General features: G+C 41.0%; 2 protein-coding genes across 8 annotated transcripts in view; both read left to right on the top strand.

Moving 5' to 3' along the window:
• Positions 1–19782, top strand: part of LOC129712561 (cation channel sperm-associated protein 2-like) — a 32085-nt gene extending 12303 nt beyond the window's left edge. For 4 of the 6 annotated variants that reach the window (XM_055661057.1, XM_055661056.1, XM_055661058.1 and 1 more), the window contains 10 exons: positions 2115–2288; positions 5538–5606; positions 6962–7134; positions 8635–8796; positions 9585–9709; positions 10995–11173; positions 12446–12545; positions 13954–13986; positions 17188–17294; positions 18349–19226. In XM_055661057.1, the coding sequence (XP_055517032.1) occupies positions 2115–2288; positions 5538–5606; positions 6962–7134; positions 8635–8796; positions 9585–9709; positions 10995–11173; positions 12446–12545; positions 13954–13986; positions 17188–17294; positions 18349–18656 (1430 nt within the window). In that variant the 3' untranslated portion in view covers positions 18657–19226. Of the gene's footprint in view, positions 1–2114; positions 2289–5537; positions 5607–6961; positions 7135–8634; positions 8797–9584; positions 9710–10994; positions 11174–12445; positions 12546–13953; positions 13987–17187; positions 17295–18348; positions 19227–19578 lie in introns of those variants that run through there. The other 2 variants (XM_055661060.1, XM_055661061.1) reach the window with 2 other exon arrangements.
• A 774-nt stretch (positions 19783–20556) lies between these two features.
• lrrc28 (leucine rich repeat containing 28) overlaps positions 20557–26555 on the top strand; it is a 31911-nt gene continuing 25912 nt past the window's right edge. The window contains exons 1-4 of one of the 2 annotated variants that reach the window (XM_055661054.1): positions 20557–20731; positions 23128–23343; positions 24279–24319; positions 25078–25115. In XM_055661054.1, the coding sequence (XP_055517029.1) occupies positions 23176–23343; positions 24279–24319; positions 25078–25115 (247 nt within the window). In that variant the 5' untranslated portion in view covers positions 20557–20731; positions 23128–23175. The remainder of the gene's footprint in view (positions 20732–23127; positions 23344–24278; positions 24320–25077; positions 25116–26555) is intronic. The other variant, XM_055661053.1, reaches the window with a different exon arrangement.

The following is a 26555-nucleotide window of genomic DNA, read 5'->3' as shown; positions in this document are numbered from 1 at the left end:
TTCTACCCATGACCAGTCGCTTTTCTCCAGGTGCTCCATTTCCCTCCACAGATGCCGCCTGATTGAAGAGTTCCTTACGCATTTTGTTAATACTGGAAATACCCAGCTGTTTGGCCACATGTTTTCTAAAAAATCTTAATCAAGAATATTTATCTTATTCAAAACACTAAGTGCTAGAGGAACCCAGTGGGTCAGGCAGCATCTATGGAGGCAATGGTCAGCCAGCGATTCAGGTTGGAACCGTTCTTCAGTCCCGATCTGAATAACTGAAATGTTGCCTGTCAAATTCTTTCCACAGATCCTACATGACCAGTTGAACTCCTCCGGCACTTTGTGTTTTGCTCAAGATTCCAGCATCTGGAGTTCCTTTTATCTCCATATTTATAGTAGGAAAGAACTGCAGATGCTGGTGTACACCGAAGATAGACACAAAATGGTGGAGTAGCTCAACAAGTCAGGCAGCATCTCTGGAGAGAAGGCATGGGTGACGTTGCGGGTCGAGACCCTTCTTCAGACCGAGAGTCAGGGGAGAGGAAGATGAGATAAGGAGGGATAAGGTGTGAAAATGACAGATAAAAGCAGATGATGATAAGGAAATGTATCTCTATCATTGTTCATTCCGCTCTATCTATTGCTAGGCGGCGCGACTCTCGACAGCAGCGGCCTCTGCAGCCCGTCTGCGTTTTTATTATTTTTTGTCTATGTTTCTATGTAGTTTTTGTTATTTTTTGTTGGGGGGTGTGGTGTGTGTGTGGGAGGGAGGGGGTAACTTTTAAATCTCTCCCTGCATGGTAGACCCGACCTTTTCTTGTCGGGTCTCCGTTGTCGTTGGGGCTGCAACGAGGAGCGGCCTCCAACAGGAGAAGACCGGGGACTCTGGTGCCGACGACTCACCTCACCGTCGTGGAGCTGGCCGAGTCCAGAGTGGGTGGGGCGGTGGTGGAGCGTTGCTGCTGCTGCGGCCCGACCTCCGGAGATTCGGAGGCTGCAACTGCTAGTCTGGCGGACGGCGGCACCGGGAGCCCGCGGGTCCCTGGAGGGAGACCTCTTATCAGGGCTCTCGCAACGGCGACTTCTCCCGCCCGAGTTGCGGGGTCGAAGAGCTCCTGGAGCGGGGCCTCACATCACCGCCCCGCGCAGCTTGGAATGGCTGCAGGACTCTGCGAGCGCACGCCGGGGGCTCTAACACCAAGACCCGGTGTGCGACCTCGCACCACCCGGCGTGGCTTTAATGGCCGCGGGACAATCGCCATCGCCAGCCGGGGCTTTGACTTTGACTCTGACATCGGGGGGGGGGAGAGTGCAGTGGAGAGATAAGTTTTTTTGGCCTTCCATCACAGCAATGTGATGGATGTTTATGTAAATTATGTTGTGTCTTGGGTCTATTTGGTTGTAATGTATGTATGGCTGCAGAAACGGCATTTCGTTTGGACCTCAAGGGGTCCAAATGACAATTAAATTGAATCTTGAATCTTGTTAGCTGTGGGGAAGATGACAAGGATGCGTATAATCAGTAAAATTAATCAGAAGGACAGTGAAACTAGTCGGAGAACTAGGGTCTTGTCCCGAAACGTCACCCATTCCTTCTCTCCATAGATGCTGCCTGTTCCACTCAGTTACTCCAGCATTTTGTCCATATCTCCATATTCATCTTATTTCCTTCCTGCCTGCCCTTTTCCCCTACTGAAATGACTGGGAAGTTGCCTTTGAGCCATGTTCAACCTGGCATAGATGTTAAAGTGTGATTCACAGATTTATGATTTTCATAACTTTATGCTGCTTCACTGGATTCCTTGAACAGTCCAGCATTGGAGCCTATTTGTGAAAACCATCACCAATAATTGATCACGACTTTGAGACTTACACATTTGACCAAATTCCCAAAGTTCAGACAATTGTATTAGAAAATAATGGGTAGATACTGCGAAACTTGGCCTTTTTGTAAGTAGCTTGGAAAATAAACTACTGATTTTAAATTTGAGTCTTTTATAACAATTGTAGAAATTAAAATTGCGTAAAAGGCATTTGTCGTAAAATATGCAAGCATTATAGAAAGTAACGGTTTGGATCTAAAAAAAGAAGGTTTGTAACAATAGGTCCCTATTTTTTCACAGACCCAAAAAAGTTGACTAGGTTGATGATTGAAGATCCACTGCAGCTGGTGCGTTTTGATTTCAATCCAGTCCGGAATATAAATGTTTCCTCAAATGACCGAGAGAGAAATTGTCTAAAAAATCGCTATGTCAAATACCCACCACTCAACATGTGGGCACAGTGGATTTTAGAGAGTATCCTTTATTAAATCTGTGACACTTTGAATTTAACATTCATTTAGAAAATAGTTTTGTTTACTGTAGTGTGCATCAAGGTACAGTGAAAAGCTTTTGTTGCGTGCTGTCCAGTCAGCGGAAAGACAATACGTGATTACAATCGAGCCATTTACAATGTGTATAGATACATATTAAGTCCGAGGGTCACCAAAGTGATAGATAGTAGTTCAGCACTGCTCTCGGATTGTGGTAAGATGATTCACTTGCCTTATAACAGTTGAGAACTATCCCTGAATCTGGAGGTGTGCATATTCACACTCCTATACCTTTTGCCTGTTCAATGCTCAATAAGTAGTCATAGGTTCTCTGCACAGCCAAGTTTGAAAAGTAATTGAGGGAATTTTCCCGGGGTAGGGTAATCAAGAACAAGAGGGCATGGGTTTAAGGTGAGAGAGGAAAGATTTATATTAATAGTAACCTGAGGGGCAACCTTTCTCATTCAGAGGTTGGTAGGTATATGAAACGGCAGAAGTAGTGGTTAAGGTAGCTGCAATAATATAATTTACAAGAAATTTGGACAGGTGCATGGATGGGAAGCAATTAGAGAGATAAGGGCCAAACATGGGCAAATAGGACTAGATTAGTTGGGGCATCTTGGCCACCATGGACAAGTTGGGATGAAGGGCCCGTTGCCGTGCTATATAACTCTATGTGGTTTAAATGGAACGCCTAGCTCCTTATCTGACCTCATCACAGAGGTGAATGAAAAGAGCTTGAAATAATGTTTTATTTCAGAGAATATCTCAGACAGTGCAGCCTCAAAATGCATTGTTAGTTAGTTACTTTAGTTTATTGTCATGTGTAACAAAGTACAGTGAAAAGTTTTTTGTTGTTTGCTATCCAGTCAACAGAAAGACTGTACATGATTACAATCAAGCTGCCGACAGTGTACATAGAATATAAAGGGAATAATGTTTAGTGCAAGATAAAGTCCAGTAAAATCTGATTGATGATAGTCCGAGGGTCTCCAATGAGGTAGATGGGAGCTCAGGACCGCTCTGTAGTTGGTGATAGGGTTATTCAGTGGCATGATAACAGCTGGGAGGAAAGTGTCCCTGAATCTGGATTGTCGTATCCCCCTGGTGTTCTTGTTCATGGTGTCGGGCTTGGACTTACCGTCTTTGGAGATTAGCCCTCTGCCAGTCACAGAGTTTGGCTGGACATTATGAAATACCAAATCTTGCCATGGCTACTTAGCACAGCCAATATCACCCGGTACTCATATAGCGATCGAGAAGTGAAGCATGGCTTAAAATATTGTCATCTTGCTAAATCCAGGAACGCAACATGCGGCGTGATGAAACACGTGGTTCTGCTTCTTAGTTCAAGCTCTGCTGCCAGTCAGTGAACAGTTATAAGAATTCAGTTCATGTTTCCTCTTTGATAATATATCAAGCTTACGTTTGATATGCTATCACAGTTTACATGGTGAAGTGAGATTGTGAAAAGCAAACTCATTGATGAGTATTGCGATTGTGGTAAGCTTTTAAAAACAGGCAGCGTACTTCCCCAGTCTATTTACTCCCTCTGACAGCCCTGTTCACGCTTGGGACAGGTAAGAAGACTCCCTCCAATGCACCATGTTCACCCATCTTCCCATTTCGCCGGGCAAAATAGTGGCTCAGCTGGTAAAGCTACTGCTGCACAGTGTCAGAGACCTGGTCGTTTCGATCTTGATCTTGGGTGCTATCGGTATAGAGTGACCATGCAGGTTACCTCCATGTGCTCAAGTTTGATCCCAAAGACGGGGTTGTAGCTCAACTGGCCTCAGTAAATTGCCCCTATTGTGTAGGAGTGGATGCGAAAGTGGGATAATATATAAGGTGATCAATGGTATGAACTCGATGTGCCAAAGAGCTGTTGTATCTTTCAGTCATTCATTAATTCAATCAATCAATCAATCGATATCAATCCATCAAATGAACGAATAAATAGACAAATAAATAAATAAGACCACTTTTCTATGAAGCATATTTTGTATCATGAGATTTGAAAATGCAATTCCAAAAATGAATAACACCTTTCTGGAGCTGGTAGATCCATTTCAAACCCTGGCCAATCCACTCTGCTCCGCTACTCTTTTAGTCTCTGTCTGGTCTGATCTCTCACTCTGCCCCACTTTGTCGTGCTCCGTAGCCACACTGATTTCATTCACTTGCATCATGACTGTATACATGGAGTGTGCAAAGTCTGTTTTATCTACTTGAGCTTTTTTTTTTCAACACCAAATAATATTTATGCAGGGAGTCTTGGACATAATTGTTGCAGGCTCCCCACACAGGAGGTCCATGTTAATGTTTTCCTTCAGGCTAGCCTGGTACCTTTGCTGCCCTAGTACCTAATTCCACCATGCTGTGCACCCATTTTCCCACCATCTCCCACCTCCCCAGTCAACCTACTCCTCTACCTCCTCCCACATACTCATCTCCCATTCCTGAATCCCATATCTTCTCATTCCTGTCTCCTCCCACCCATATCTCACTCCTCCTCTTCTTTCCTTATATGACACCATTTTATTTCCATTTCACCTATAGCCATCGTTAGAATCTCCACCCATCTGCCAATCACCACCCCTCCCCTCCCCCACCTGTATCCACCTATCACTTGCTAAGCTTTGTCCCGTTGCCACCTCTCTTGTCCAGAGGGAGTTAGATGTGGCCCTTGTGGCTAAGGGGATCAGGGGGTATGGAGAGAAGGCAGGTACGGGATACTGAGTTGGATGATCAGCCATGATCATATTGAATGGCGGTGCAGGCTCGAAGGGCCGAATGGCCTACTCCTGCACCTAATTTCTATGTTTCTATGTTTCTATATCCCCCCCCCCCCCCCCCCCAACAGCATCAGTCTGTGTCCGAATTGTCATCCGTCCATTCCATCCATAGATGCTGCTTGACTCGCTGAATTCCCCCTGCATTTTGTTTGTAGCTCAATATTCCAGCATCTGTTGTCTCTTGTGTTTCCATATCACCTTTGAATATTTGCTTGATAAGCACTTTAATAAATGCTAATACTGAAAAATATAATTCTCCGGGGCCAAAGGTAAAATGCTGGCTAATATTAATTCAACTACTAAATGATAAGATAGTAATATATATTATTTAGTCAACACCATTATTTAAACATGTCCTTGAATATGATATTGATACCTTGAATAATTCATTGATTGAGAAAAATATAGTGTACATTTTCCTGATCAGATTCATGCAGGTTTATTTTACAAAAATCTGATTCTGTATCTCATTATCATCAATATAATTGTGTTCGGCGTGTTAGCAGGTACAAAATTGCAATGTTTTTCACTATCTTAAAAATGTGAATAATTTAACAGCTCTGTTTATAGCTACAATTACTGTATTTTCCAAATGGTGATATACACAAAAAATAAAGCCAATCTTCCTAATTTAAAAAACATTCCATATGCATAGAAGCCACTGCTTACACCTGTATACAAAATTAAGGTATTAATTCAGAAATTCACGCCAACAGTTTTCAGGTCAAGTACATTTTCTATCATTTGGCTACATTTATTCTTTATGGTATGAAAATGAAAAAAAGTGCATCCCCCTCACAAACCATTAGAAACGTTTCACTCGACTAAAATTCTATTTCTCCTCAAGCTATCTTGAGGGATATTTGTTGGTTACTTTTATGCAACTTCAGGACACGGATGATACAGGTCGTTCTGTTATAATGAGATAGCTACGTTCCTAAGAGAACACATGTTATAGACATTTGTGTTATAAAAAACAATTGTGTCAATGGGAAACCATTGGGATGAGGAGTTTCAGATTTTTAATAATAAAGTTACTTTTCATGCAAGATTTTCAAACATAACTTTGTTTTCATTGCTGCAAGTTTAAAAATATTGAAAAGTGTATTTTTACATTGTTTTATGATACATATGTCAATTGCTCATCAATTTCTAATGGTCTCCCACTGGGAAAGTAGCAGCAGTGTTCTGACGAGATAATGGTGTCTGATTACTGCAGTGTGGTTACATGAAAACAGTTTTTCTCCTAGAATTTGTGTTCCCCACTGCAGCATTTTTTCAGCTTGTCAATTTCCAAAGTAACTTCCAAGTTCTTCTCCAGTCACATTATAACTAATTCGTGTCACGTATATAGTGTTCCCCAATGCATCAATCATGTTATGTCCAATTGGGAAACATGGTCTCAATGGCGGTTAAATAGTTTTTAATTGTCACATGTGCAAATCCACAGTAGAGGGTTTCTCTGCTTTAGAAACATAGAAAATAGGTGCCTGAGTAGGCCATTCGGCCCTTCGAGCCAGCACCACCAATCAATATGATCATAGCTGAATCAGTTCCCCGTTCCTGCTTTCTCCCCATATCCCTTGATTCCGTTAGCCCTAAGAGCTATATCTAACTCTCTCTTGAATACTTTATCTGTTCATCAGTCACAAATGCATCAAGAGCTGTTAAGGTTTAAAAACACCAGCTTTCAAAAACATAACCCTTGACTTGCGGCAAAGAAACAAACCTTGAAACATTTTACAGATGCACTGAGTACAGAGAAGTAAATGAAATATGTTGATGGTAACTTATTTTTTGTGTCAAATATACATTGTTTGCATTCATTAAATTACAATGTGTGATTCTGATACATCCTTAGATGTGTCTTCCCAGCCTGGAATTAAATACACTATTTTAACGATCATGTTAGTCATCATCGACTGGTCCATCCTTTCAGTTTTAGTGTGCGAAATCATCCTCCGGTGGCTTCAAGACTTTGTCAAATTTTGGAGCAGCGGCTGGAATGTCTTTGACTTGATAATACTAATCATTGTAAGAAATCCATTATGTTTAGAAGTAGAAGTGACTCCTTGCACTAAACACAAAGTGCTGGAGTAATATCGGGTCAGGCAGAGGGAGGGGGGGGGGGGGGGGGGGGGGCAGGTGGTGATTGAATTAGTCTGAAGACGGGTCCCAACGCAAAATGTCGCCTATTCATTCATTTAGAGATGCTGCCTGACTCTCTGAATTACTTCAGCAATTTGTGCCTTTTTTAAATATACAGAAGACTGTTTTAATTATTGTTGTTGTCTTCCTCTTTCATTTAAATAGATATTACGTTTACTTAAAAACGTTTGCTAGCTTCTTGGAGTGAGTATCGTTTGAGTGCCAGAGTCTTGCAGTGCATAGATTAGAATCTACTGGTGTGGTGATACCTTAGACTGTGTTAGTGCCTCCCCCCGTAACTGCAATTTCAGCATTAATGCCAGTTCATGTCCAGCGAAATTGATATAAACAAAGAGAGAAAAGTAAAAGTAATTATTGGACACACCAGGAACTGGTTAAACACATCGCGTTCAGTTTTGGTCACCCTGCCATGGGAACGATGGCTACTGTGAATATCAGCAGAATCAATCAGTGGATCATGTGTTGGAAGGAACTGCAGATGCTGATTCAAACCGAAGGGAGACTCAAAAAGCTGGAGTAACTCGGCTCGACCCGACATGTCACCTATTCCATTTCTCCGAAGATGCTGTCTGACCCGCAGAGTTACTCCAGCTTTTTGTGTCAAACTATGGATCATATGCTCTGAGGACCGGCAGCACCATAATTCAGCACATGAGCAGATGCCTGTGCAGTATTGGGAGCAAACTTTCTAGAAAGGTTGGGCTGGAATAAAATAATGAAGAATGGCACTCTGGACAATATTATCCTTTCTTACGTACTGACTATCCCCTTATCTACTGCCTCTAGAATTCAGTTGTCTCCTTTTGGGTCCTGACAACTCCCCCCCCTCCAATTAATTTAGTAAGCTTATCAAAACTAATGGCTTCAATAGACCAATCTGAAGACTATAGTTTTTACTCTTTTAATTGTCATATCTACTTCAATGGCAACCCTCCCATTGAAACAGAAGGATCTCCAGGGATACTTGCAAGTAAAAAAAACATTAGGATTGGAAATGGGATGAGGGAAATAGGATACTAGAACCAGAAAGCTGAATCATTGAACAGTCTGAAGAAAGGTCTCGAGCCGAAACATCACCCATCCCTTTTCTCCAGAGGTGCTGCCTGTCCCGCTGAGTTACACCAACATATTGTGTCTCTCTAAGCTCAATCATTGGGTGGGTTTGGTGAAAGGAGAGCAAAGGCTGTAAAAAGATGGGAATTTTCGACTTGGAAATAGAAACATTCTATCGTGCAAAAAATTTGTATAGGCTTTGTCATGCGCAGAAATCGTGTTAATAGAAGTTTGCTCATCTAAAGCTAAATTACGGAAAAAAATTTGTGACATTCTTCATGTTCATATTTTTTTATTCTCCGATATAATCAGTCTATTATTCCGGAGATCATCAATCAAACTCATCTCAAAATCAGCATCGAACTCCACTTTTTAAAAGTTTTTCGAATCCTCAGGGTTTTACGTTCTTTGAAGAGAATGAGAAAATTCCATCAAGTGCGACTGCTTATATTGGCAATGACAAAAGCATTAAAGGTAAAATTACATCAATTGCCTCCATTTTGCCAGCATCTATCTGAACTACTTTACAGAAATAAATTGAATGAGTACATAAAATACGCTCCACAAAGGAATTCAAAGTAATTACGGTATGTGACTGAACGCAATGATGATTTACTTTAGTTTAGTTTACTTTATTGTCATGCGTACCGAGGTACAGGGAAAAGCTTTTGTTGCGTGCTAACCAGTCAGCAGAAAGACAATACATAATTATAATCGATTGATAAGAAACGATACGATACAAGAGAATTTTATTTATCCCAGGAGGGAAATTGATCTGCCAACAGTCATAAAAACACAAAATACATGAAACATGAAATTAAAATGACGAGTGGAATCTAGGGAGATGTGCAAGGATTAGGAAGGGGGGTGGGGGGTAAGGAGAGTCAGTCTCAGTCTACCCCACGACAAAAGGGGATCCATTTACAGTGTATAGATACAAGATAAGGGAATAACATTTACTGCAAGGTAAAACCAGAAAGGTCCGATCAAGGAAAGTCTGAGGGTCACCAATGAGGAAGATAGTAGTTCAGGACTGCTCTCTGGTCGTGGTAGGATGATTCAGTTGCCTGATAACAGCTGGGAAGAAACTGTCTCTGAATCTGGTGGTGTGAACTCCTCATATAATAATAAACAGTACTATAATTTTGTCAAGTACTCCATGTTTTATTTACTTTAATAATTAATATAGAACTGAGAGAATAGGCACTGCTATCTTATCACCGTGTGCAGTAAATTAACATTTTGATTTTTATCGATCCCAGGCAATGACTTTCATCTTGATGTTAGTGCTGTTATTTGCCTATGTGTTTGCAATAGTTGGAGTGTCACTTTTTCGGATCTACACAGAATCTGGCAACCCAGGACGTGAATATAAGTTAGCTTTTGTGTAAGTGCATTATAAAACTTCTCCAAAAATGTCAACTTAGTTAACTTTAAAAAAATTTAGCACTTCCGAATGCAAGATGTGTGTGTGTCAATTTCTGACAGTAATTTTACTAGGGTTAAGATTCTACTAATTAAATCTAGTTAAGTCTACTCTTGAAATGTACGATTTCTTCAAAAATAGGTTGCACTGCAAAAGCCAATATAAGTTGTATTGAGGAGTATAATCTTATTGAGGTGTACAAAATCATGAGAGGAATAAATCGGGTAGATGCACAGTCACTTGCACAGACTAGGCGAATTCTGCTGCTTTTGCACTGACAATTTAATAACCGGCACTGAGTAATAACTCTGGCACTGGCTCTGGCCACTTAAATCAGCTGTCCTGGACATTTTATGACTGTTTTTACTTGTATTTTAATGTTGCTGTTTTTTTTACCTGCACTTTTTTAAACTATTCGTACTGTTTTATCAGGAACTGGATTGTTTTTTTAGTGTTTTTATTTTATGCGTGAAATGTTTAAGTTTAATGTGCGATGCTCCGGTATTCCCTGGGAAACGTCTTCTCATTTTACACTGTACAACTGTTGCCTTGCAAGATGACAATAAAGGATGATGATGATGATGATGATGACCAGAGGACATAATAACCTGAGGGGTAACTTTTTCACACAAAGGGTGGTGGGTGTATGGAACAAGCTGCCAGCGGAGGTAGTTGAGGCTGGGATTAACCCACCGTTTAAGAAACAGTTAGACATGTACATGGATAGGAGAGGTTTGGAGGGATATGGACCAAACGCAGGCAGGTGGGAGTGGAGTAGCTGGGACATGTTGGCCGGTGTGGGCAAGTTGGGTCAAAGGGCCTGTATCCACACTAGATCACTCTATGACTCTATGACTCTAAGTCGGTATCATTATCAGCATTCCACATCAGACATTACATGAATTAGTTTAGTGTAGTTTCAGTAATAATCTCATACAATTCCATAACCCTGAGCATGGGCGGGTTCTTAATGTTGTACTTACAAGACATCCCCTACATAGGTACAATTGCAGGCATCATAAAAAAACACAACCGTGAACTAATTATTAGAAGTTTCCACTGTTGGAATTTCTGCTAGTAATGGTTTCAGGCAGGTCCGTGCAGTAAGTAAAATGGACAGGAATTAATAGCATACACACCCTTTTTAAAAAACTTATTATTTGAACAGATATTCTGAATTTTCGTGTTGGTTTTGCAACTAGCTGCATAGAAGTGTAACGTAATTATTATATTTTTTTTTTACAAGTAATATCGTGCACACATTGCAGACCCTATTTCAGTTGTTTACTCTGGACCATTGGCACGCATTGCTCATCGACATATGGAAAGTAGATGAGGTTGACAAAATTGCAAGTGGTATCTACATAATATTCTGGATCCTGATCGGCTCTTTCATATTCAGAAATATCATTGTAGGAATAATGGGTAAGCAAAAATATAGTTTTGTTTGCCACGTTAAATAGCAAGTGCAAATTACATCCGCTGGTACATGGCGAGGATAGGTTTGGAGGCCACACAGAATTCAGTCTGAAAATGTAGTTTGTGTTAGCAGTGGTTCTAAATCAATAGGAAAAGTAAAAAGCCTACGGATTTTATTTATGATCATTCATTGGAACTGAGTATTGCTGAGATGGAAGTTGTTTATTGTTCATTCCCAACGACAACGGGCAACTACATTGCTCAGAGATTGGAGTAACGCTAGTCCTAAATGGGCAAGGATGGCCGATTTCCTTCCCTAAAAGGCATTTGTGAATCAGATGGGCACTGAAGGCAAGCGTTGGATGCATCCTCACTATTACTGATATAAAAAATATATTTTACATTTATTAAGTTAATTGAATTTAATACCCCCACTGCTGTGACGCCATTCAAACTCATAATCCTGGTGATGTTTCCGGTCAGGACCCTTTTTCATATTGAAGATGGTCCCGATCTGAAATGTCACCTGCCCTTTCCATCCTCAGATGTTACCTGACCCACTGAGTTTCTCCAGCACTTTGTGGTTTACTCAAGATTCCAGCATCTGCAGTGTCTTGTTTGGATATTGACAATAATCTTGTCAATAATACCGATTTGTGACTAAACAGTCGAGTGAGCCTTTTTCTGTTCTACTCGTCAGATCCTGGGACCTGCTCCCTTGTAACACTGTATTTTTAGTTTAGTTTAGAGATACAGTGCGGGAACAGGCCCTTCAGCCCAACGAGTCCGCACTGACCAGCGATCCCCGCACACTAACACTGAGGAAAATGTTCACATTTTTATACCATACCAATTAACCTACCAACCTGTATGCCTTTGAAGTGTGGGAAGTGTTGTAAGCATTGTAAGTCAGCAACTCTACCGCTGCGCCATCGTGCTGCCCTTTCAGTAACAACACCAGTGTGTTACTGTGCAGGAAAGAATTTAACAGAAGAGAAATTCTTCAAAGTCGACATACCTTGAGGTTAAGAGAGAACTTCTTCAAATAAGAGAGGAAGAGAACTTCTTCAATGTCTGAAGAAGGGTCTCGACCCAAAACGTCACCTATGAATCTGAAGAAGGGTCTTGACCTGAGATGTCACCTATTCCTTCTTTTGTGTCTACCACTGTGTCTCATAAACATGATACAATGGAAATTTAGTTTTTAGAATTTCATTTCAAGGTTAATATGCAAAATCTTATTGTAGCTGCTAAATGTTTGAAATATTTTATCCGCAGTGAGCAATTTTCAGACCATAAGAAATGATCTATCAGCACAAATTCAGCAGCTTGAAGACCAACGAAAGGCAGAACAATTTAAAATACAGATTATGCAGAGGTAGGAGTCAAGATTTTGTTATAATCTGCAAAAGAACATAGAACAGTCCAGCACAGGAACAGGCCCTCTGCCCACAATGTCTGTGCCAAACATGGCTCCAAGGTAAACTAATATCCTCTGCCTGCACGTGATTCATGTCCGTCCATCCCCTGTATATCCATGTGCCTTTCTAAAAGCCGGCTTAATGCCACTATCATAACTGCCGCCACCACCATGTCTGGCACAGGCACCCACCACTCTCTGTGTAAGAACATTTCCCTACACCTTGTGCCCTCACCTTCACGTGTACTCATTCCTTCCTTCTCCCTTTCCCCTTGCCCTGTCCCCTTCCACCTATATTCCTTCCACATGCTTCACCACATTTTACACCTCTTCTATCTTTACCTCCTCATCTCACACTTCTTGTCTTTTCTTCTCTGGCCTTTGTCCAACCTGGTTTGGCCCATATCACTGTAAACCTTTCCTGTCCATCTACCTGTCCAAATATACTGTAAATATTGTCATAGTATGTGCCTCAACTACCTCCTCTAGCAGCTCGTTCCATATACCCACCACCCTCTGTGAAAATGTTGACCCTCAGGTTCCTATTAAATCTATCCCCCCTCACCTTAAACCTATGTCCTTTGGTTCTTGATTCCGCTATTCTAGGTAAAAAATACTTGCATTTACTCTATTTCACTCATGATCTTTTATACCTCTTTAAGATCACTGTGACGGAAGGAATTGCAGATGTTAGTTTACACTGAAGATAGACACAAAATGCCGGAGTAACTCAGCGGGATATGCAGCATCTCTGTAGTCTTATTCTGAATTTGAATTTCACTGTACCTTAATTGGTATATGTGACAATAAGCTGACCTTGAGATATTGAAACCTTGAAGAAGGGTCTCGACCCGAATTGTCACCCATTCCTTCTCTCCAGAGATGCTGCATGTCCTGTGGAGTTACTCCAGCATTTAGTGTCTAACTATAAGATAACTAAAATAAATAATAATATGATCAGAGGGATAAATATTGACCCTGGGATGGACCTCAGTAATCTTATATTGCCTGAAACTTAACAGGAAACTAAAGGGCATCCTTTAGTTTAGTTTGGAGACCCCCGCACACTAACACTATCCGACACACATGACATTAGAGACAATTTACAATTATGCTAAACCAATTAACCTATAAAACTGTATGTCTTTGAAGTGTGGGAGGAAATCGGAGCACCTGGAGAAAACCCATGCACGTCACGGGGAGAATATACTAACAATGTTCAGACAAGCACCCATAGTCAGGATCGAACCCGTGTCTCTGGTGCTGTAAGGCAGCAACTCTACCATTGTGCCACCGTGCCGCATTTATGTTTGGAAGTTTCAGGAAAAACAAAAGTTACCTATTGTTTTTGTTTCTTATTTTACAGGAGAATGAGTCAGTCATTAACTTTCACCAAAGTGTAAGTGATTTGTAATTTTGATTTATCTAAAGTAATGCTTTATGTCAAATATTTAAAAATGGATTTGCACAGCTATGAGAATGACAGTGTTACAACTGAGAATTTTATAAGAGCATCAGGAATGTTAGATTAAAAAGGATGGAGAAATCAAATAGTAGAGGGCAAAGCCCAAAGATGAGAGGGACAGGCTTAAAGATGATGTGAGGGGCAGGTTTTTTGATGCAAGGAGTGGTGGGTGAGTGCCTGGAATGTGCTGCTGGGGGTGGTGGTTGAAGCACATATGGTAACGGCATTTACAAGGTGATCCACCTACTACGCAGCCCCTGGCAGATCGTTCCAGTTGTCAGAATTTATGGGGAAAAGGCAGGTGAATGGGGTGAGGAGGGAGAGATAGATCAGCCATGATTGAATGCAGAGTAGACTTGATGGGCCAAATGGCCTAATTCTACTCCTATCACTTATGACCTTATGATCCAGGCACACCCCACTCTCTGTAGAAATCATGCCCTTTTCACTTTATAACTTTGTCTTCCAGTCTTTCATATTTCCACCCTAGAAGGAAGGTTTCTGCTAATATTATCAGTAGAAAGAATTGTATTCTAATATTGGGAGAGATTTGCACAGGATTGCTTTGGGAGTTTTGTGCCCAATTTAGTTTAGTATAGTTTAGTTTAGTTTGGTTTAGGTTAGCTTATTGTCACGTGTACCAAAGTACAGTGAAAAGCTTTTGTTGCGTGTTAACCAGTCAGCGGAAAGACAATGCATGATTACAATCGAGCCATCTGCAGTGTACGGATACATGATAGAGGGAATAAAGTGAATAACGTTTAGTGCAAGATAAAGTTCAGTAAAGTCCGATCAAATATAGTCCGAGGGTCTCCAATGAGGCAGATGGTAGCTCAGGATCGCTATCTAGTTTGTTGGGAGCTTAAATTGCCTGATAACAGCGGGGTAGAAACTCTCCCTAAATCTGCTGGTATGTATTTTCACACTTCTATGCCTCTGGCCTGATGGTAGATGGGAGAAGAGGGATTCAAGAAAGTTTATTGTCACGTGTCCCAGATAGGACAATGAAATTCTTGCTTTGCTTCAGCACAACAGAATATAGTAGGCATAAATACAGAACAGATCAGTGTGTCCATATACCATTATATAAATATATACACACATGAATAAATAAAGAGATAAAGTGCAAATAAATAGATAATGGTCTATTAATGTTCAGAGTTTTGTTTCTGATGAGTTTAATAGCCTGATGGCTGTGGGGAAGTAGCTATTCCTGAACCTGGACGTTGCAGTCCTCGGGCTCCTGTACCTTTTACCTGAAGGTAGCGGGGAGATTAGTGTGTGGCCAGGATGGTGTGGGTCCTTGATGATGCTGCCAGCCCTTTTGAAGCAGCGACTGCGATAGATCCCCTCGATGGTAGTGGAGGTCAGAGCCGATGATGGACTGGGCAGTGTTGACTACTTTTTGTAGTCTTTTCCACTCCTGGGCGCTCAAATTGCCAAACCAAGCCATGATACAACCGGTCAGCATGCTCTCTACTGTGCACCTGTAAAAGTTTGAGAGAGTCCTCCTTGACATACTGACTCTCCATAATCTTCCTCAGGAAGTAGAGGCGCTGATGTGCTTTTATTATAATTGCATCAGTGTTCTCGGACCAGGAGAGATTTTCAGAAAAATGCACGCCCAGGAATTTGAAGCTCTTGACCCTTTCCACCATCGACCCGTTGATATAAACAGGACTGTGAGTCCACGTCCTACCACTTCCAAAGTCCACAATCAGTTCCTTGGTTTTGTTGGTGTTGAGGGCCAGGTTATTGTGCTGGCACCATTTGGTCAGTCGGTCGATCACTTTTCTATACTCTGATTCGTCCCCATCAGTGATACATCCCACAACAGTGGTGTCATCAGCGAACTTGATGATGGAGTTCGCACTATGACCGGCTACACAGCCATGAGTATAGAGTGAGTACAGCAGGGGGCTGAGCACGCAGCCTTGAGGTGCTCCCGTGCTGATTGTTATCGAGGCTGACACATTTCCACCAATATGAACAGTCTGTTGTCTGTGGATGAGGAAGTCGAGGATCCAATTGCAGAGGGATGCGCAGAGACCCAGATCTGAGAGCTTGGTACCCAGCTTGGAGTGGATGATTGTATTAAATGCTGAGCTGTAATCAACAATGACCGGGGTGCGATTATTATTACAGAACAAATGACAGATGATGAGGATATTTATAGGCAACGACGCATGCTGTATGTACAGGCGAATATTCTTTCGCGTAAATTTGGTGCGTGTGCAGATGAAGATAGATAAAAGATAGAATCTTTATTTGCCACACGACCAGGGTTGGTGGTATTTGGGTTCGGTACATAATGGTACACTGCTTTAGTCACATTAACACTAATAACAACACAGATCACAGTAATAAAGTGCATCCATGCCACATCACAAATCACAAATCTCACCAACAATACATAGTGCAAAAGAACAGACAAAGACCATAGACAAGACGCTGTATACATCAAAAGATGTGGTGAAGATGTCACTATTTAGAGCATACTGCACACCTCTCTACACTGCGCACCTGTGGTCGAACTATGGAAAGCCAAGTTTGCAGAGACTAAAGGTGGCATATAACGATGCCATGAGAACACTGCTAAGGAAACCTAGATGGTGTAGTGCCAGTAATATGTTTGTGGCTGCAGGAGTCAGTACTTTAGAAGCTATCCTAAGAAATCACATGTATAAATTCATTTGCAGGATAAATGACTGTAAAAATGTAATTATTGTGGCCTTGTCAAACATAAGGGTTAGCACTACATGCTACGAATCCCAGCTGTGGAGACACTGGTATCGTTGTCTCGTTGTAGGACATTGATCATTCTTTTAATCTGGATTTTTAACTTATGTATTGTGTTTTAAAAAATATATAATTTATGATGCTTTTATAAGATATACTAAGATTTTATATGTACTTTATATTTAATATGCAATGCATTTTTTTAATGTAATGTTGCCCCTTGTCTGGACCTCGAGTCCGTAATAAAGTTTAATTATTATTATAAGGGAATCTTCGGTGACTTGAGTGTAGTTCTGGAGAGTGTCTCTGCAAATGAATAAGTGGCCTGAGTTGTGAGACAAAGGTAGGGAGGAGTTAATTTGTAATTTGCTATTCTTTTCTCTCTACTGTGTGCAGAGATGGAGTTTTGGAGCCTGAATTCGCTGCACCCAGTGAAATTAATTTAAAGGGGAGCAGTCACAATAGCTATTCAAGTGATATCTCCTTCAAGCCCACGGGTAAAGGTAAGCAGAAACATTCATCTTAATGAAAACAAGATTTCAAGATGCACTAACATAATCTGTAAAAGTTTTTAGTGATTGTTTTTTTCCATTTATAGAAACATAGAAACATAGAAATTAGGTGCAGGAGTAGGCCATTCAGCCCTTCGAGCCTGCACCGCCATTCAATATGATCATGGCTGATCATCCAACTCAGTATCCCGTACCTGCCTTCTCTCCATACCCTCTGATCCCCTTGGCCACAAGGGCCACATCTAACTCCCTCTTAAATATAGCACTCCAAAGATGTACAGGTTTGCAGATTAATTGGCTTTGATAAAAAAAAGGGGTGATCGCTGGTTGGCACGTACTCGGTGGGCCGAAGGGCCTGTTTACGCGCTGTATCTCTAAACTAAACTAAAAAATTAAGCCAAACTTAAATAGAATAGCTAAAGCAAAGGGAAAGATACAGTGCAGAATATTATAGCGCATCAGTTTCATAGCCAAAGTGCAGTGTCTGCAATGGGGTGGAGGTAAATCAGACAGTACCTTGTTTACGGAAGGACCGTTCAGATTGTTATTTTTAACCACAGGACATTTGGGCTTGGATATTAAACTGTAAAATAGGCAGTGGTAATCTTTATTGGTAAATATTAGTTTTCAAAATTATACTGTTGAATGCTTAACCAGGCAAGTTTATATTTCCACTTGATATGTATTCACATTTGAATGTGTCTCAATGGTGATATTGTGGAATTGTGAGTGATTGCTGCACTTAGCAACATGCAATTAATACGTATTCTTGATAATGATGCTTTTAATGTTATTATTTTGTACAAATCTAATTAGCAATTTGAAGCTCTTTAAGATAAATCCATTGAAACCACATGTCATACAATTGTCACTGCTGAATCTTTATCTCAGAACCCCTCCAAACGATGTGTCCTCACAAACAGTGACTTACAAGTGCATGCAATGAAATAATTGGCTTTTTTGCTCTTTTAACAGCTAGAATGCTATCTAACAAAGGCTGAAAAGAAGCAGAAATTAAAACCATATCGATTTCATTTCTATATAGATTGGGAGAGCTATGTCCGTATCAACATCAAACTGATGAAGTTTAACCCAACAAGAGAGAAGGTTATTTGGCCAAGGGACTCCTTGTTTCGCTATTATGAACTGTTGGAGCAGCTTCAATATAATCTGGAGGAACGGAAGACCCTGCAATTTCTTGCAGGTTGGTATGTTATAAGATGTAGGAGCAGAATTAGGTCATTCAGCCCATCAAGTCTACTTGCCATTCAATCATGTCTGATCTATCTTTTCCTCTTAACCACCTTCTTCTGCATTTGCCCCATAACCCCTGACACATGTACTAATCAATAATCTGTCAATTTCTGCCTTAAAAATATCCATTGACTTGGCCTCCACAGCCGTCTGTGGCAATGAATTCCACCCTTAAAGAATAGGTAGTTTCCAGCTGTTTCTCCCTGGTACTTAAAGAAATGAAGTGTTAATCACAAACAATCCTATTAGATTGTGTAGTCATGAATGATAAAATTCACATTATTGATCATCTTAAAAATTACATAACATTTTAGATTTGTAACATGGAGTAAGAAAAAGGTCACTTTTTTTCCATCATTGTGTTGCAAATCTTTGAAATACTCTGTTGAACTGCACTGTGAATACTTCATCTTTGTCACTTTGAACACAGAAATAAGCAATAGGAGTAGAATGATGCCACTCGGCCCATCAAGTCTACTCTACATTTCAATCGTAGCTGATCTATCTCTCTCTCTCTCTCAACCCCGTTCTCCTGCGTTCTCCCCATAACTAAATAAATAGTGGACTAGGCATGAAGGATATCACGAGACAATGTTCCTAATTCTACTTTAGTTTATAGGTTAAAGACAATGTTTCCCCCCCTTTGTGTTTTTCCCTGTAGCTATCAAACTGTATGCCGGGCGAGCTGTTTCCCCCCCTTTGTGTTTTTCCCTGTAGCTATCAAACTGTACTCCTCCCCCTTCTGTAGTGGGGCAGACTGACTCCCCCCCCACCTCCAATTCTATGCATGTCCCCATTCCTGCAGTTTCCACTTGTCACATTAATTTCATGGTTCATGTGTTTTGTTATGACTGTTGGCAGACCAATTTCCCTCCTGGGATAAATAAAGTTCTATGGTATTGTGTCGTATTTTATGTTCCATGATAGTTTCAGATTATGAACTGTAAGAAAGATAAAGGCTTATCTACAAACTGTATCAGTCTACCAACTGTAATTAACACTTTCTTTCTGTTTCTTGCAGCTCAAGCCCTCATGAATATACATGATACATAAAATGACTTCATGTTCACGGAAATTAAATTTGTTATTGATAAAACCTGTAGTACTAATATTTGTTAAATATCTTTTCACCTTCTATTGTTGCATTACATTTTCAATTCCACTTAGTTTGCCATATATTTGAATGAGACACTTATACAAGCAGGAGTGGATTTGCAACATTATCCCCATGTAAAGATCATATGTTCAAAAGAAAGTCTTGACAACTCCATCCTCTACATTCTAAAAAATGCGGAGGTTAAAGGCGACAAATAGATTGATAAACGCCCATAGATTACTTATTCTCTTAAAAGATGGGAAGTAAGATTCAATGGTCCTTTCACTTGTCACCAAATACTTTGAGGAAAGTACAGGCAGAGGAGATCAGTGTAACTTGGCATCAAGTTCAGCATGGAATAGGTGGGCCAAAGGGCCTGTTCCTGTGCTGAAGATAGACACAAAAAGCTGGAGTAACTCAGCGGGACAGGCAGCATATCTGGAGAGAAGGAATGGGCGACTGTTCGGGTCGAGACCCTTCTTCTTGAGTCTGAAGAGGGGTCTCGACCCGAAACGTCACCCATCCCTTCTCTCCAGAGCTGCTACCTGTCCTGCTGAGTTACTCCAGCTTTTTGTGTCTATCTTCAGTTTAAACCAACATCTGCAGTTCCTTCTTACACTGGTCCTGTGCTGCACTGTTCTATCTTGAAAGAAAGACCGCAATGCCACACAGGAGTTTAAAAGTGGAAATGTGAGGCAAAATTGAGAAAACCAAGACTTGAAGAAGTCCTTATAGACTGGATGAAAGAAAGAAAATGGAAGAAGGTGTGAAAGTGAGTTTTTTGAGGGATAAGATATATATGTATTTGGATAGAGAGGGACTGATTAAGGATAGTCAGCATGGAATAAGTAATCTATGAGAGAAGGAATGGGTGACTTCAGGTGGAGACCCTTCTATCAGACTGGGAGTACATTGGGCACAGGGACATTGGCTCAGGACTACAATTCCCACAATGCCCCGCGGCCTCCACCAATCAGAGCGTGCCGTGCTGGTGTCGTCAGAGCTCCCGGCGGACCATTGGCGACGGAGGGCGAATCAGGAGCGGCGTTGGGACGATGCGCGGCTGTGTTATGGTTCGGTGAGGCTAACGTTGTTTTAAAATGTCTCCCGTAGTCTTTGTGTGTTGGTCTGTGTGAGGGTGAAGGGGCTGCGGGCCCGAGTGATGAATGTGGCTGGGGCAGCCCCTTACACCGTGACCCGCCCCCCTGCAGCCAGCTGTGCGTCCACCAGTGCAGCCAGCTGTGTGTCCACCAATGCAGAAAGCTGTGAGTCCACCAATGCAGCCAGCTGTGCGTCCACCAATGCAGCCAGCTGTGCATCCACCAGTGCAGCCAGCTGTACATCCACCAATGCAGCCAGCTGCCCGTCCACCAATGCAGCCAGCTGTGCATCCACCAGTGCAGCCAGCTGTCCACCAATGCAGCGAGTTGTGAGTCCACCAATGCAGCGAGTTGTGAGTCCACCAATGCAGCCAGCTGCCCATCCACCAATGCAGCCAGCTGTGTGTCCACCAGTGCAGCCAGCTGTGAGTCCACCAATGCAGACAGCTGTGAGTCCACCAATGCAGCCAGCTGCCCGTCCACCAATGCAGCCAGCTGTGCGTCCACCAGTGCAGCCAGCTGTCAGTTCACCAGAGACTGACACAAAATGTTGGAGTAACTCACTCTGAGCCACTGCTGCTGTCTGTTCACCAATGCATTAGGTCATAAGTGATAAGAGCAGAATTAGGCCGTTTGGCCCATCTGGTCTACTCTGCCATTCAATCATGGCTGATCCTCCTAACCCCATTCTCCTGTCTTCTCCCCATAACACCTGACCCGTATTAATCAAGAATCTATCTATTTCTGCTTTAAAAATATCCACCGACTTGGCCTCCACAGCCGTCTGTGGCAATGAATTCTACAGATTCACCACCCTCTGACTAAAGAAATTCTTTCTCATCTCCTTCCAAACGGAACGTCCTTTAATTCTGAGCTATTACCTCGACTCTCCCACTAGTGGATACATCCTCTCCGCATCCATTCTATCCAAGCCAGCTGTGGGTTCACCAATGCAGCCAGCTGGTTCTCCCACTAGGTTCACTGTCCTCATTAACTTTATTGATTGTGTACCTCCTTGTCACCTAACCCCTCAGATAACAATGAACCATAGAAAGACACAAAAAGCTGGAGTAACTCAGTGAGACAGGTGGCAAGGAATGGGTGACGTTTTGGGACGAGACCATTCTTCAATGAATCATTCAAAATTCCTTATGTCTGCTTTGTTCTGATGTTTTCACACCTTTCACTCCCTCTCTCCTGACTCTGAAGAAGGATCTCGACTCGAAAAGTCACTAATTTCTTTTCTCCTGAGATGCTGCCTGTCCCGCTGAGTTACTCCAGCATTTTCTGTCGATCTTTTTTGTCTGTTTATCAATGCAGACAGTGCACTTTGTACAAAGCAAGGAACTGCAGATGGACACAAAATGCTGGAGTAGCTCCATGGGTCAGGCAGCATCTCTGGAGAACGTGGAGATGTGAAGTTTCAATTCAAGACCCTTTTCCAAATAATGCACCGTATTCTCTCAGCAGATTATAGCAGCAGTCTTTTCTCAACTCGTCCATGCCGACCACCTAAGCCAGTCGCATTTGCTTACATTTGCACCATATCTCTCTAAAATGGTCCTATCCATGTACCTGTTAAAACATCTTTTACATTCTCCTTATTGGGGACCTTTGTGCCATCTTCATTTGGACTTCAATGGTATATCTTTGCACTACATCTTATATCCTTTATATGTGTACTGTTTTAAAGGCTTGACTGTATTCATGTATAGTCTTTTCTGGGTAGCACACAAAATCTTTTCACGGTACCCACGGTACACATGACAATAATAAACGGAACTAAATGTTATTTTACATACCTTAAATATCTCTGGCACCTCGTCAAAAGTACATCACTGACTACACGTGCTCTGTCCGAATGCAAATTTGAAATGCTAACATAACAGCAGGATTTATTTCTAAATATATATAATTCTACAATAGTTGCATTAAACATTTCCCACCGTGGGGTTTCATTCTTCTCCATGCTCCTGTTTGGCAGAAGGCACAGGAGCTTGAACGCACACACAGCGACTTTGGAATAGCATCTTCCCTACCGTTATCAGGCTCCTTAAAGGTCTTTCCATAAGCCAGGGTACTGCCCGATTCACCTCTACCTCATTGAGAACATTGGACTTTGTCTATGGATCTGATATGCTACAATGCTGAGAACTATGGGCAGGGTGAGAATAGGAGGGGGTGAATGGTATCCATTATTACCGATTTCCGCTAATGACCGAGTAAGGGATTCGCTCCAACCGACCCAACAATAAACAATTGTAATTGTTTATTGCAACTACACAATTTATTTCCATTATTGTGTTTGGTTAATATTGGAGAATTGCAAAAGGTTTTCTTCGAATGACCTAAGGCTGAATTTCTTTTTCTAAAGAAACCATGGATGTATGATGTAGTGACCTCTGTTTAAAACAACTCCATCATGAACATGGACCTTTGGAAAACAATCTCAGTAGCCAAGAAGGAGAAGCACAGAAATCTGTACCTAAATTACAAGAACCTTCGCAAATTCCCACACGAATTATTGAAAGATGGTGGCTCACATCACTTAGAACATCTCTATATGAAGATGAATTCATTAACAACACTGGTATATTTAACAATTATTTTGCTTGGCTGTTTTTTGTTTATGACATTACCAGCTTCTTTGAAAAGTTTATTAGCGCGATTCAGTTGCTTTTTGTGATATCATCTTTATTAAACTTAGTTTAGAGATACAGCATGGGAACAAGCCTTTCAGCCCACTGAGTCTATAACCTGTTCACACTAGTTCTATGTTTTCCCATGTTTTCATCCTGAGTTTTTCATTCAACTTTGTTCCTGACCTCGGATGTTGTGTGTGTGGAGTTTGTACATTCTCCCTATGCCCACTGTGGGTTTTCTCCGGGTGTTCCAGTTTCCTCCCACATTCCAAAGACGTGCAGGTTTGTAAGTTAATTGGCCCTCTGTAAATCGCCCCAAATGTGTAGGATAGAAGTAGTGTACGGATAATGATCGTTGGTTGACGTGGTGGGCCGAAGGGCCTGTTTCCATGCTGTATCCCTAAACTAAACTACTAGTCCATTCTGTTTGTAGTTTGTTTGGTTGTTTGTTTGTTGTCTTTTTGCACAAAGTCCGCGAGCTTTGCCACTTTTCATTTCACTGCACATCTCGTATGTGTATGTGATGAATAAACTTGACTTGACTACATGCAGATTGCCATTCAGTTGGGTGAGAGCTGTTAACTTCAATACCTCAACCTACGGGGAGGGGTTGAGTGTAATTTATATTTGGACTTTAGCATTTTGGTCTCTTTGACAGATGAAATTGCTGCATAACAGTAATTTTATTTATACCAGGTAACATAAGGGAGCACATTGTTGCAGAAACCTTTTTAGCCAGCAACAAGCATGTTGTATTGTAGTGTGTAATCTGTTGTCTTGCAAATATGGGAATGATTTTAGTATATTCAATTTTACATTCCCTAAAAGTCATCTACAAACAGAAAGCATGAAAAATATAAGTGCCGTATTTTATTATTTTTAGCCTGAAAACCTTGGACAGAAACTTCCAAACCTTATTGAACTGTAAGTATCATTTATTTGTTCACTTACTATTTTGTTTACATGGTTTTCACGTTATTTCAGCATCATTTATTTGGCACCATTAAGAATGCAAGCTATGCTTTTAAACTGCTTGATATAAAATATAAGGTACACAAAAATGCTGGAGAAACTCAGCAGGTGCAGCAGCATCTATGGAGCGAAGGATTTAAAATATATAATATATAAATATAAATGATATAAAATATAATTTGCTTACAACTAATGCCGTTTTAGACATCGATATACTTTTAAAGCTGAATAATAGTTCCATTAGAATTTGTTTTGCATTGAGTGTAATGCTGCATTTGAGGGCTTTTGTCATGCGATCTTTTCAGAATGGATGGTGTATTTTAACATCTCAGGAGGGGGAAATAATTTTGGCAAGAAAATTACATTAATGAACCATTTGGAGCATATTTTGGGCAGATTTATTTTTGAACATGTCAAGCCACACATTATGGAATCTGGAACAAAATTGCAATTAGAATGAGTTTCCTTATGTTAAACAATTAATTTTATGCACTTAGCTTTTGTTTCTTAACTGAATTTTGAAAACCTGTGTAATCTAAGAAAACCTTTATTATATTCAATGATAGTGAATGAATAGTGAGCAGTCCAAATTAATAATAATAGTTAGATAATGTATCACATAGAAGCTTCAGCAGGATGCATGCATTATATAAATAATCAGAATAAATGAACATTCTTTAAACTAAGATGCAACTCATTTCCTTTTCTAGATACTTGCATTCCAATAACATAGAAGTCATTCCAGGAGGTGAGCATAATTTGTACAGAAAATATTTGATGTTTCAGTAACTAAACACTTTCAAATTGCTGCTTTATTTGCCTAGCCAGTATTTGATTGGTTTTAAATTGCAGCAGACCTTACGGTGAATGCACTTCTGGAGTGCTGTTGGGAATAGAGTTTCAAGATATAGATCATCAATGAAGGGATAGCACTATATTTTCAATTCAATTCATGCTTATGTTAGAAAACCCCATTGTTGTCTTTACAATTTAAAAAAAAAGAGGGCAAAAGTGGTTGCTGCAAGGGGAAAATCAATCAGGGTTATGTGTAAATGATTCCTTCAGGTGAATGAGGATTAGTTTGACTTTTTGCTTCCCCTTTTTTTTTAGCGTTCATTTGTTCCTCTTAGCTATTGCAAGTAAGCTCGAGGAATTTTAAGCCCTGGGTGCTTGTTGCTCTTTTTCTGCCAGGGTAGTAAAGATGGTAGTGCGTAGAAAGGAACTGTAGATGCTGGTTTATACCAAAGGTTAGTACAGATGGTAGGTTCGACTAGAGAATTAATGCTAGAGAAACCATGGCGAGTTGCTGCAGTGCAATTTGTTGCTGATCATTGCAGGGTCCAAGGTTATCGCTGTAGTGGAGCGAGCAAGTAGTTACACGAGTTATAGAGTCATGCAGCACAGAAACAGGCCATTCGCCTCAATATCAGCTTGTCCAACCTGCCTGTGTCTGGACCAGATCCCTCTAAACCTTTTTAATGCTGTTATAGCACCTGCCTCAACTACATCCTCCAGCAGATCATTCCATATACCCACCACCCTCAATGAAAAAGTTGCCTCTCAGGTTCGTATTAAATCTTTCTCCTCTCACCTTAAACCTATATCTTCTTGTTCTTAATTCTTTAAACCTGAGTAAAAGACTCTGTGCACTCACTCTATCTATTCCCCTCATGATTTTATCAGATCTCCCCTCAACCTGCGCTGCAAGGAATAAAGTCCCAGCCTGCCCAGATATGTGTGCTAAGTAATTGCATAGTTTTTACTTGAACGTTGCTGAATGTCTTGAGTGTTTTATTTGGAGCTCCTCTTATCCAGGTAAATGGGGAGGAGCATTCATTTGCACTCACTGCATGCCATGCAGTGGACGAAAGCATTTGGGGAAGGAACAGCATCCCCAGTTATGGGCCTGCTCTTGTAGTCTCTGTGTTTATGTGGCTAATTCCATTATGCTTCTAGTTGCAATGTTCAGGTGGATTTTTAATTGTGATTGAGATTATTTTCTTTCTGGAACAGATTGCAAATTATATTAAATAAACTATCATGCTTAAAAGAGATTCATGGTTAAACCACTGAGATAAGATGCTGTGAAGAGCAATCTCAAAACTTGTTTGAATTGAGGTCCACAGGACAAGAAGCGACTCAATGCATGCACTTTTTAAAAAGAGCAATGGATCAGTTCTATGAAGCT

Source organism: Leucoraja erinacea, chromosome 33 (assembly GCF_028641065.1).
Source record: "Leucoraja erinacea ecotype New England chromosome 33, Leri_hhj_1, whole genome shotgun sequence".
NCBI lineage: Eukaryota > Metazoa > Chordata > Chondrichthyes > Rajiformes > Rajidae > Leucoraja > Leucoraja erinaceus.
Note: the sequence above shows the minus strand (reverse complement) of the source record. Positions and strands in the feature narration are given on the sequence as shown.